The sequence below is a fragment of the Mandrillus leucophaeus genome, unplaced genomic scaffold (genome assembly GCF_000951045.1).
Source record: "Mandrillus leucophaeus isolate KB7577 unplaced genomic scaffold, Mleu.le_1.0 Scaffold680, whole genome shotgun sequence".
Lineage (NCBI taxonomy): Eukaryota > Metazoa > Chordata > Mammalia > Primates > Cercopithecidae > Mandrillus > Mandrillus leucophaeus.
The window spans coordinates 170824-183288 of NW_012107364.1; the positions used below are offsets into that span (position 1 = coordinate 170824).

The 12465-nt window shown below is 46.2% G+C and overlaps 1 protein-coding gene across 1 annotated transcript in view; it reads right to left on the reverse strand.

Annotated features, from left to right (window-relative positions):
- Positions 1 to 1002: 1002 nt before the first annotated feature.
- The window catches only part of COPG1 (coatomer protein complex, subunit gamma 1), a 28617-nt gene continuing 17154 nt past the window's right edge, over positions 1003 to 12465 (reverse strand). Inside the window, exons 15-24 of the mRNA XM_012002212.1 lie at positions 11678 to 11753; positions 10745 to 10848; positions 10164 to 10289; positions 9761 to 9829; positions 6832 to 6974; positions 6326 to 6497; positions 5840 to 5937; positions 3790 to 3928; positions 3474 to 3572; positions 1003 to 1489 (exon numbers count right to left, since the gene is read on the reverse strand). Coding sequence (XP_011857602.1) covers positions 1359 to 1489; positions 3474 to 3572; positions 3790 to 3928; positions 5840 to 5937; positions 6326 to 6497; positions 6832 to 6974; positions 9761 to 9829; positions 10164 to 10289; positions 10745 to 10848; positions 11678 to 11753 — 1157 coding nt within the window. The 3' untranslated portion in view covers positions 1003 to 1358. The remainder of the gene's footprint in view (positions 1490 to 3473; positions 3573 to 3789; positions 3929 to 5839; positions 5938 to 6325; positions 6498 to 6831; positions 6975 to 9760; positions 9830 to 10163; positions 10290 to 10744; positions 10849 to 11677; positions 11754 to 12465) is intronic.

The window sequence follows — 12465 nt, forward strand, 5'->3', positions numbered from 1 at the left end:
GGCGCTAGGCCCCGCCCCCTGGGGGGGCCCTTGGTTCTCTCCGCACCCTCGGGCACCGGAGGCGGCGTCTTATCCCTTCCGGTTTGGGATGAATCTTTTCCCTTTTCCCCAGGAGACAGTGACTGCCTTGGGGAACGCATCCATCCCAAGCTTCTCGGGACTCCACTTTCTTCCATATTGGCCGTTCCCTGGCGGGGTTAACCTCCCTCCCCGCCCCCAGCGCGCCTCAGGGCCGCCGACGGGGAAGGTTCCCGCCGCCCTGAGTCTAGGGCACAGGGTCATCGAAGGCGGGAAACCAGGAAACTCCACTCCTTACTTCACGAAAGTCCTGCCAGCCGTCTCACAGTGCGAGGCAAAAATGGAGGAACACTGAATAAATGGAAGTCTGGAGAACTTTCAGGAATCGCGCACTTAGCCCTCAAACGATGGTGTACACTAGAATGAGCCTTTTCTGTCCCCGCACCCCAGCCCGCCAGCTGAATCTCTAAGGGTGAGGCCCAAATTTTTAAAACAGTCCTTACGGGTGTACTTTGGCCTCAAAGTTGGTAAAATAACCTGGCTTGAGTTTAAAAGCCTGCTCCCCTTGGGACCTAAACCGGAGATTTCTTTATCTGCAACCAACAGAGAATACTCTAGAGGGCTGTTCTTCGCCTATGCTGATTCGCTGAACAGGTAGCAGAAACCCCAGGGCACACTCCACATAGGACCTGATGCTGGAACGGCCACAGGACCCAAGCCCTTTGGAGCCTCCGTTTATCGACTATCAGAGGAGGATGCGTTGCGAAGAAGCACGAGTGGGAGGGAGTGGGAACTCAGTGCCTGTTAGCTGATTCACTCAACCAACCTGTACCGCTCCCACCCCTGGGCCTGGTGCTGGGACAGCGATGACGGGGAGAGGGTCCTGCCTCACAGGATTAAAACAGCCAGAGGGCTGTGGGTACAAGGGGGACAGGGCACGTGTTCTGCCTCTTGGGGGAGGCCTTGAAGGGGAAGGTGTAGCAATCATTCAATAAATACATGCTGATTTATTAGAGGGATAAGATGGTTTCTTGGGGGATAAATTCAAGAGGAGTCGAGAATGTTTTATTCATTTACAATGTCCCTTTCCTGGAAGGGAGGATAGCAAGATTTAGGACAAGCTAAAATCATTCCCTATTAAAAAAAAAAAAAAAAAAAAGTACCCCCAAGTAGTCCCGGGTGGGGAGTAGGGGCAGAATAAAAAAAAAATCTGCAATGATTCCTAATTGTTTTTGAATACAGAAGCTTGGGAAGGGGTTTCCGCCAGTTTCATGAGGAAGGCACAACTTCCAGGTAGTGTTGGGGGGGGAAGGGCATAAGGTCCTATGCAGGCTGGCCCCTTATCCCACAGATGCCAAGATGATGTCTACTGGCAGCTCCTCCAAACTTCTGGCTGTCACCTGCATTGTCACTGTGTCCAAAAGCAGCAGCCGGGAGCGCACCAGGATGTCATGACCACCCCGGAACACACCTAGAAGGGAAGACATAAGTACAGGTATATACGGCAGAAGGGATTGTACAGGGCAGGCTAAGGATGGCATTTGCAGCAGCCCATCAAGACAGCTGTGGTGTAGTGAAATGGGCAGGAGAGCTGGGCTGAAATCCCCGAGTGAGGGATTTCACTGTGAAAGTCACTGACTCTCGGCTGGGCATGGTGGCTCACACTTGTAATTCCAGCACTTTGGGGGGCCGAGGTGGGTGGATCATGAGGTCAGGAGTTTGAGACCAGCCTGGCCAACACAGTGAAACCCCATCTCTACTAAAAATACAAAAATTAGCTGGGCATGGTGGTGGGCGCCTGAAATCCCAGCTACTCGGGAGGCTGAGGCAGGAGAATCACTTGAACCCGGGAGGCGGAGGTTGCAGTGAGCAGAGATTGTGCCACTGCACTCCAACCTGGGTGACACAGCTAGACTCCGTCTCAAAAAAAAAAAAAAAGTCTCACTGTCTCTCTGGGCTTCGGTATCCTCAACTACAAAACGGTGGGGATGATAATACCATATTCAGGCTTCTGTTAAGTTCAAATGAATTGATGGACATAAAAGGCTCATATTTGACGTCACATAGGCTCTTGCATGTTGGCTGAATCTGACAGCACAAATGAAGGGGACAGCCCCACCACGAGAAAACCACAGGGCAGGTGTCTGCAAGACCCAGGGGACTGGGTTGTTTCAATGTGGCTACAAACTGTCAGCTGTAGACAGGGTACTGAAGCAGAGCCTCCTTTCAACCCTGTTTATAAACACTTAGCCAAAAAAAATCATCCCATTTCCTTTTGTTAACTGTTTTAGGTATGATAATTGTATTGTCCTTTAAAAAAGGGCAGGGGTCATTATCTCTTAGAGAAACATAGAGATACAGAAGAATTTACATATAAAGTGCTATTTCTGGAGTTTGCTAGTAAGTAATCTGGGAAGGAGAATGAGTGCAGGTACACTCAGCCAACCCTGTAGAAAATAAGACAAAGGATATGAAGACAGTGATCAGAAAAGGAAATACAAATGCCTCAACATTTGAGAAGATACTTAACTTCAATGAAAATACAAAAACTACACTAAGATATCATTGTCCACACAGACTGGCAAAGATCATAAAGTGTGGTAACATATTGTGTTGTCCACAGTGTAGGAAAAAAGGTATACAATTCTATGAAAGGCAACTTGGAGTTATTTATCAAGATGAGAAACACAAATCACTTTGACCTGGTGATGCCTTGGAAAATTTATCCTACAGATATTCTCAGTGTACACATGCAAAGTAAATTGTGTGTGTGTGTACACGATTATTTACTGTAACATCTGTAATAGCAACAGATCGAAATCAAACTAAATGTTCATCAGTAGCGGCTGTTCCATAGAATATGTGGTGCATCCACACAATGGAATACTAAGCAGCTATTAAAAAAAAAAAAAAAGGATTCAGTTTGGGATGAAAAAAGTTCTGGAGATGGATAGTGGTCATAGTTTTACAATAGTGTATGTACTTAATGCCGCTGAACCACACACTTGAAAATGGCTGAAATGGTGAATTTTATGTATATTTTACCACAATTAAAAGAAAAAGAATGAGGAAGCTCTACATATTGGCAGGAAAGATCTCTTAGATGCATCGTAAAGTGAAAAGCAAATTGCAGGACAATATACCATTTGTACATAAACATTTGAGTTAAAAAAAGGAAATGTGTTCCTATTAGCTTTTATAGCAATAAAATAACTGCAAGGTTATACAGGCATTGTTTGTAATAGTAACACTGGTCGTTTCTTGGAAGCGAATCTCAATGGCTGGCAGCCAAGGTAAGGAGGAAACATTTTGCTGCAGATTATTTTATAGTTTGCGAATTTTAAATGCAGTGAATTTTGACTCCCCGTATTTACAGTTAAGTCCTTAGCCCAGGATCCAGTGGACATCCAGGCTGTAAGCTATCCAGGCCCTCCCCACCTGGAAATGCCACTTACCAGCTAGAAGCAACGTGTGGGTGTTCTTGTTATCCGGCACTTTGTCTGACCTCTCACAAGGATGCATTCCCAAGAACTTCACAATATTACCCACAGCCTCTATAGTGAGAAATCCCAATATTGTTAAGCCATCTTGTCTGCCCTTTGTGCCACCACCACTCCCCCATGTTCTGAAGGGTTTTTAATGAAATGGCATTTGACATATGTGCCCCAGACATGGCCCTGGATCCTTGGAGAGAAAAGGTATAAGCACTTCAACAGTACCCAAAGATCTTGAACAGCAAGTAGGCCAGAGGTGGCATTCCCAGGATTTTACCTTCAAGTGTCTTGATGGTAGACAAGGTGAATGTTTCCTCCTTCTCAAATTCATCCCCTACCTCATCCCAGGCTGCTTCGAAGTTCAGTTTCATGACCTTTTGAATGTGATCAGCTACAGTAACTTCCAAATCTTCCAGCTGGAGAGATGGAGATAGAAATCAAGCACCCATCCACACACTCTGCTCTGAACTCATCCACACATCCCTTCCTGCAACTCTTTCTGCAGGTGCTTGCTCGGCACTGAGGACTGTGCTAGACTCTGGGGACACAGAACAACTTGACCAGGTACCTATCCTTGAGGTGCCCACAGGCAAGTGGTATCCCTTCAACAGAAAATGCCCTAATCCCAAGTACCAATCTACTAACTCATCCTAGAGCTGCCTGCTGTGAGATCACATCTCTTCTAAGCCTGCCTAGCGTCAGTGCTTCCAGGATCTGGCATACAGGGAATTACATAGCATTCTCAGAGGTCTGCTTCCTATGCCTGTCATTTCTAGGGGATGATGAGCTCTTCAGGAGCAGCAGCTGTTTCTAGTTCAGCAGAAACCTCCTACCCCAGCTGTGTCCTCTGGATTTGACAGATCCTGAATCTCTGTCTCCATTTCAGCTGTGTCTTCTCTGAACTTGACACTTAATACTCCCACTGAGTCCACATGAAGGTTCCCCATTCGTTCTCCCATCAGATTTTCACTGAGGCCCTACTCCTGTGGATGTTTACAGTGTATATAAATACAACTTCGACCCAGCTCTTTTTTTTTTCTTTTCTATCATCTCTGGGTGGGCTCAAACAGACCCAGCTCTCTCAAGGAGCTCACTTGGTCTTAAACCAGCTCCTGCCTCAGGGTCATTTCCAGCTTAAGGAAGGTCCATCCATCCTCAACTGTGACTCTAGGATGACACAATGGTGAATGTCAGCTGTATTCCATCATGACTGTCCCTCTAGTCAGGAGGAGTTCTAACAATCCCCATCCACAGGCTGAGCATAATGGTCTGCACTCAGATGGCCCTGAGCCACTGCCCCAAGGTCAGACCCCAGAAGGATCCTGTACTTAGTTCCATCGAGCTAAGATAGGAGAATTTAGAAGGGCTATTCCAGTGCATGAAAGGACTGCCCAGCACAGCAAACAGGTCAAATGTATCCAGAAAGCATTTGACAAAAGGAATCAAAATGTCTTAAAATCATGCTTACCCTTTGACCCAATTATTCTCCTTCTAGGAATCTATCCTAAAGAAATAATCTAAAATGCAGATAAAAATTTGTATCTAAAGGGATATTTAGTGCAGCATTATAAATAGTGAAAATATGGAAACCCAAATGCCCAACATTCAAGGAGTGAAAGGTCAATCAAGTTTTGACATAGTATATAACAGTATTTTAAATCCACTAAAAAAAATTGTGTTTATGAAGTATTTGTAATGACACTGGAAAATACACTATGGTTTTAAAATAGCAAGGTCTATATTATAAGAATGATTCCAATTATACCACTGCCCCCCAAAAGTAACTCTGAAGATTATGAGTAATGTTTTCCTGTTGTTCATACTTTTGTTTTGTATTTTGTTTTTGTATTTCCCAAGTTTTCTTTTTACACATGAACATGTATTTCCGTAAGTTTAAAAAGTTATTTTAGGCCAGGCGCAGTGGCTCACGCCTGTAATCCCAACACTTTGGGAGGCCAAGGTAGGTGTATCACCTGAGGCGAGGAGTTCGCGACCAGCCTAGCCAACATGGTGAAACCCTGTCTCTACTAAAAATACAAAAAATTAGGCAGGCATGGTAGCGGGCGCCTGTAATACCAGCTACTTGGGAGGCTGAGGCAAAAGAATCACTTGGACTCGGGAGGCAGAGGTTGCAGTGAGCCGAGATCATGCCATTGCACTCCAGCCTGGGTAACAAGAGAGAAACTTCATCTCAAAAAATAAAATAATAAAATAAAATTTTAAAGAGCTAAAAAGTCAAAAACAGCTCCAGTCTGTCTGTCAGTTCCTGAAGGGAGTTGCTTTGCAGCCTCAGCATAAAACTGAGCTTCCTGACACCAGGCTCTTACCACATACTCATCCTCATAGCCTTCGTCATCGGTCTCCCCAGTGGTGGGATCACAGTCCTTGACAGTGAACTTCATCATGCAGCTGAATGTGCAGGCCACTGTGGGGAAGAAAGACTGGGTAGTTAAGAAGTCCCCAGACTGCAGGGGACGGGCTCCTCCCGCAGGGAACAAGCAGGCAGGGGTCACAGCCTCCTTTCTAGGCCCCTGCTATGTTATTAGTAGCAGCAACAAGCCATACAATCCTACAAAGCTGGACAGAGGGCGCCACCTTGTAGGACAGGAAAGTCAAGTCATGAGTTCTAGTGAGATCCTGTCTCTTTAAAAAAATTTTTTTAAAGAAGAGCATTTGGGACTCAACTATTCTTCTTGGGACTGAAATCAAGGAGCTGAAGCTCTAATAAAAGGCAAACAGCTGGTGCCCAGTCGCCCACCTCCTGATCCCATGAGCTCCCATGAGGATAGGGTGGTATCTGGAGAGGGTCTCACCAGCTGTGGGGTCTTCTTTGGGCAGTGCCACCAGTGTGTAGCAGGTCCCAGGCTGGTTGTAGGGCAGGCTCCGGGCAGGCACATAACAGAGCACCTCATAGGCCTCAGTGGGCTCCATCTGCACTGTGACATTCTCCAAGGTCTGGTCATTGAGTGTGTTTGTGCAGTCAAACTGAACAGGGAAGAGAGGGGAGCTTAAACATTGCTCTAGGTCTGAGCCATGCTGCAGAGGAAGAGCCAGGAGGTCCCACCTCTTTCCTGTTGACCAAGGTGATTCCCATCCCAGTACCCCTGCTCCAGGCTCCCTGTCTCCATGCTGATAATCAGGAGCCATGGAGGCCCTGGGTCAAGAGATATGTGAGACAGGCATGTTGGGGACAGATTCTGTCATCAAGTTGGGCTCCCAACCAACGCAGTGTGGGGACCCATGTCCCTACAGGACCTGCCAGACCTGGGACAACTCCCTGGGCGCATGCCCCAGCAGGGCCTCAGCCCACCTTGCTCACCTGAAAAACCATGTGGTTGGTGAAGGTGTGTTTGGTGCAGCGGATGACATACTCCGTCTCTGACTCAGTGAGGGCCACGGGCTCAGGCGAGGACTTGAAGAGGGGCCCAAGTCCCCGGAACTCTGGCACCGCCGCCAACTGCTCTGAAATCCACAGGCCACATTCACTCAGCTTCTAAATCCCCAGACCAACTTGTGATGGTTTCTAATAAATTCCCATGACCATTCTCAAGGTGTTCCACCTACCTTAGATGGATAAATATGTTTACCCAACTGGCTACTCATTATTTCCTGAATATATCCATGCATTTTCTCATCTCCCTGACTTTGCTCATGTGATACAACCCCCAACAAATACTCTCCCCATCTCTGTACCATGAAAGACCTCAGAAGCAAAACACTGATATGAGACCACAAAATCCTAGACCTAATTGGAGATTCCCCCAGTTTTAGAAGCTTAGCAAGGATTTCCACCCCCTACCTCAGCAAGGATTCTTAAAAGAAGGTGACAATTAGGAAAGTAAGATCAATTAGGAAAATAAGATCGATACTGCTATAGCTACAAAATCAGACAAAGTAACAAACTGGTCCTATATATTTGTCAGTTAAGACAAATGGCCAATAAAGAGATATTTCAGAATGAGAGTGTTGCAGAAAACCCAACTTAGAATGGTCTGTGTCTGGTTAAGACCTATGCCTACACCCTATGGCCAGGTTCAAGCACTGGATTTAAGCACAGGCCCATGGGACTCCACCCTGGCTGGTCCTGGCATTCCTTGCAGACTAAAGGGAATAACCCAAGTGAATGAGGCATCTGGTAGATGTGTGCACATGGTGTCCACCTATAATGGCTACAGCTACCACTCTTGCACCTATTCTATGGCAGGATTCCTCGCACTATGACCATGGATCACCTGTATCAGAATTACTAGGGGTTGGCGGTAGAGCTTGCTAAAAACTCAGATTCCATCCCAAATCTACTACATCAGAATCTCTGGTTTCAGGATCAAGGAATTTGCATTTCTAATATGTTTCCTCAGATTATTCCAATATATACTGATATTTGAAGACCACTGCTCTAAGATTCTCAACTTGTCTTCCCAATTAATTGAACTCCATTAGAACAGGAATTGTGCTTTGAGGCCAGGGATCTGATATTTTTCCCTGTACTTAGAAGGTACTTAATTCACGTTTCAGACATAGAGAAAGGTGGGCCTTATTGTTATTATTTTGCTTTTTTCCTCCACAAAAAGTCGGCCTATGCGACTGCTTCAGCCCTCTGCAGCCTGAAGACTGAATCTAATGAACACGCAGGCAATAAAAAGCCCAGAACAATCTAGGCTAGATATTAGGAGCAACTTTTGGGCCACCATGACCATCAACCACCAAAGTGCTTTTCTATTGCTATTTATTTTCTTGGGAGTCAGAGTTTTGGCCTGATACTTACTACCTGGGGGATTCTGCTGATAGGGTTTCAGACTCTTCTTCAATAAAACTGATACAATTATCTTGATCACAGTGTTGTTGTAAAGACAAATGAGGCAATAAATGTCAAGATCTAGGAAAGTTCTTGGAACTGGACATGTATGTGATTAGTAAATGTGAGGCTTTTGGATGATTGTTTAAAAATGGAATTGTTACCCTTTAAGGGGCTTAGGAGACTTCCTTGGAAGGTGTGGCAGAATAATGACCCCAAGATGCCCACAAGCTAATTCCCCAAACATGCAACTATGTACCTCGCATGGTAAAAGGGACTTTGTAGATGTGATTAAATTAAGGATCTTGAGCCAGGGGTTATCCTGGATTATCCGGGGGCGGGGGCAGTGTAATCACAAGGGCCCTTCTAGGCAGAAGGTCAGAGTAGAGAGATTTGAAAAGGTCCGGAGTGTGGCCTCTTCAGATCACTCTACTCTGACCTTTTGCCCTAGAAGGGCCCTTAAAGATGATGGAAGGGGCCACGAGTCAAGGATACAGGTCACATCTAGCAGCTGGAAAAGGCAAGGGAGCAATTCCTGCAGCCTCCTGAGAGAACTCAGCACTGCTAACAAATGAAACCCACTTTGGACTTCTGACCGCAGAGCTATAAGGTTATAAATGTGTTAAGCCACTAAGTTTGCGGTAACGTGTTACAGCAGCAATAGAAAACTGATATAAATGAAAAGTTTCATGTTACAGTGATCCCAATTAGCTCAGGATCCATGCTATATTGATAGAAGACATGATTCTGAATAGAATGGGGAAGGGGGGATTTCATTTAATTCAACACTGATTGGGAGCCTACTGTGAGGAAGGCAGGCACTGGGCTCAGTGCTGTGATAAACCCAGAAAATAAAAGACAGAATATGTGACAAACTATTTAGCACAGAGAACTGTTTAAGAGAAGATAGAAGAGCTAGGATGGAAGTAAGGGCCCATGAAGGAAGAGGGGTCTATGCTAGTCCCTGAGTAGGAATTCAGTGGATAAAACAATCTGCAATTAGACACACAGCCTCTCCCCTTAAAAATGCAACACCAGAGGATAGATGGATACCTGAAAAAAACCTTACAAGACAATGTGGACAGAACACACATGGAACCCGAAAAAAAGCACCACTGTCTTTGAACCCCAGCACTGCTCTATCAGACATTCTGAACTGGCCTGGGTTCCAGGGACCTGAGCCCTCCAAATTGAGGCCCAGTAGCAGCACTGAGCCAGTTTGATCTGGATCTTAATTCCAGCCGCTCCTACCACTTTCTCTCTCTGAACTTTCAATTCCTCAGATATTGAAGGAACCTAACAACCACCATCTGAGGGTCAAATGTGATACTAGGTCTAAAGCATCTCAAGGGCCCAGCACTCAGGAGAGACCAATAAATGATAGTTCTTACTCTTGATCCCCCTGAGGAAACTGAGCCCAGGTCCCAAGCACCCCCCAACCACTGTGACTCACCCTGGAAGATCTCCTGCCTGGTAGCTGCCACTTTCTCAGGCTGTTTGACTGCTGTGATGGGGGTGCTTTCTGCAGGAGCAAATTATACACATGATGACCAACGGCTGCAGTCATGGGGCAGTGTGGTGGTGACCCCAGCGCTGTTACTCAGGGATTATGAATACTAACCCTCCTGAGAGTGGAAAGCACAGGACATGTGAGAGAGCACACATCTGTGTGTATGTGTGTCTCTATTTTTGGGAGCCAGAGGCAGAAAGGATCATTTCCTCCTCCCAGCATAACTCCCACCCGTCCCAGTTAGGTTTAGTCGCTTTGCAGCCAGTGCAGAGTCGCTTTGCAGCCAATGCAGACCCTCTGACAGAGGCCTGGTCTTAATGGCCTCTGGGAGGAGTATAGGTGTTACCTGTTCTCTGCTCTGCCATGGGTGCTGTGGCCAGGGGTACAGACTTGAGGTCAAAAGGTTTTTCTGATGGTTCTAGAGTGTACTGCTGCAGAGCCCTCTCCAGACCAGGGATGGACACAGTCAGACCTAGAGGCGAAGAGAGGTCACCATGTCTGGCAGACAGAGCAAAATGCGCACCAGGGACCACCATGGAGGCCCTGGGTCCCAAAGTTACAAGTCCTAAGTGGTACGACCCTGAGAAAATCACTTTATTCTCTAAGCCTCTTCATTCTCAGATACATCCTCCCTTACAGGGTAGGTGTGAGGAATAAACATACATACGAAGTGACTTGTAAAGGGTAAAGTACTGTAAAAATAAAGTTTTTATTAATGATGAGAGTTTGAATTCACTGGACAATTTCCACCCACACTGGTGTGACCCGAATGACCCAGGACCTCCTGAGGTCACCGTGATGCCATGTGGTTACCAGGCAAGTCCAGCCAAGAGCATCTTGCCTCAGATTTCCCCTGCCCAGGGAGTGATGAGAAGAACCACAGCTCCAGTAAGGTGCTGAGTCCAAGGTAGCTAGGGAATGACTCACCATTTAGGATATAGCCTGCATTGAGGGCCTTCTGCTTCTGCTCCAGGACATTTAAGTAGAAGGTGGCTCGGTCCCTTACTTCGTTGTCATCATCCATCACACACCTGCAGCCGGGACACAAGGTGGTCCTGACTGGGGCCCAGCAGGGATGGCAGGAGGGATTCTGCAGGGCTTCATTAGAGGCAAGTCCATAGGGATAACAAGTAGACTAGTGGTGGCCCCAGGCTGAGGGTGGAGGGAGTGAGGAGAGGCCACATTCATGAACATTGAGTTCCTTTTTGGGATGATGAAATGTTTTAAACCCAGGTTGTGGTGATGGCTCCATAACTCTGTGAATATGCTAAAACCCATCAAACTACACATCTTAAATGGGTAAATTGTATGGTATGTGAATTATATCTCAATCGTTTTTTTTTTTTTTTTGAGATGGAGTCTCGCTCTGTCACCCAGGCTGGAGTGCAGTGGTGCGATCTCGGCTCACTGCGAGCTCCGTCTCCCGGGTTCACACCATTCTCCTGCCTCAGCCTCCCAAGTACCTGGGACTACAGGCGCCCGCCACCTTGCCCGGCTAATTTTTTGTATTTTTAGTAGAGACGAGATTTCACCATGTTAGCCAGGATGGTCTCAATCTGACCTCGTGATCCACCTGCCTCGGCCTCCCAAAGTGCTGGGATTACTGAGCTACTGCACCCAGCCTCAATACAGCTATTTTTTTTAAGTGGGCAAAATAATTCAAGTTACCAATTGTCACATCTGGTTGGTGCGATTTGTACAGCATTGTTTTTCATGCTTTTCTATGTTTTCTCTTTTTTTTCTACAATCAGTAGCTGTAACTTTTCTCTCCCTTCTCAGTTAAAAAAAATAAAGACAAAGGAAAGCTGCTTGAGTCTAAGGGAATATTGTTCCCATTAGGGCCCCTGGGCCTAGACTCACCTCTTCAGCAACACCAAGATACTGGGTAACATCTCTTCATTCTGGGCTCCAAACTTGGCCAGAGCACTCACAGCACCTGTGTTTAGGAAGCGAATGTGATTTACCCAATGCACCCTGACAACTCACTGGGCACTTCCAGCACTCAGAATGGGTCTTCAGGCAGAAGAGCCCCAGAGGCAAGAAGTCTCAAGCCAGAAGGCCCAAAGTCACTATCAACACAGTGAGTGGCTTTGGGTGGATCTTGGCGCCACCCCAGTCCTCAACTTCCTTATCTATTTAATGGAGAAGGGAGCCAGATGGGATCAGTAGCTCCCATTCTAAGGTTCCAGGAGCTATTTTCAAATTAACCATGATGAGGTCACAGAAGCTGGCTATAATGTAAAGCTCCTCACCTTCCATATCCAAATGGCGTCAATTTGCAGTTAAGGCTCAGAATAATATAAATGAGAAAGGGAAAAATTACTTAAAGATTATCAATTGTTGAAAGAAGAAAATCTGTCCAGTGGGGGCATGAAAATAAATTAAAAATAAAGAATAGGATGGTGGCTCACTGAATTGTAAACTTACATAAATGCATGAATTTTATGGCATGTGAATTACACCTCAACAAAGCTTTTTTTTTTTTTTGAGAAGAAGTAGCTGGGACTACAGGCGCCCGCCACCACACCCAGCTAATAGTTTGTATTTTTCAGTAGAGACGGGGTTTCACCGTGTTAGCCAGGATGGTCTCGATCTCCTGACCTCATGATCTGCCCGCCTCGGCCTCCCAAAGTGCTGGGATTACAGGC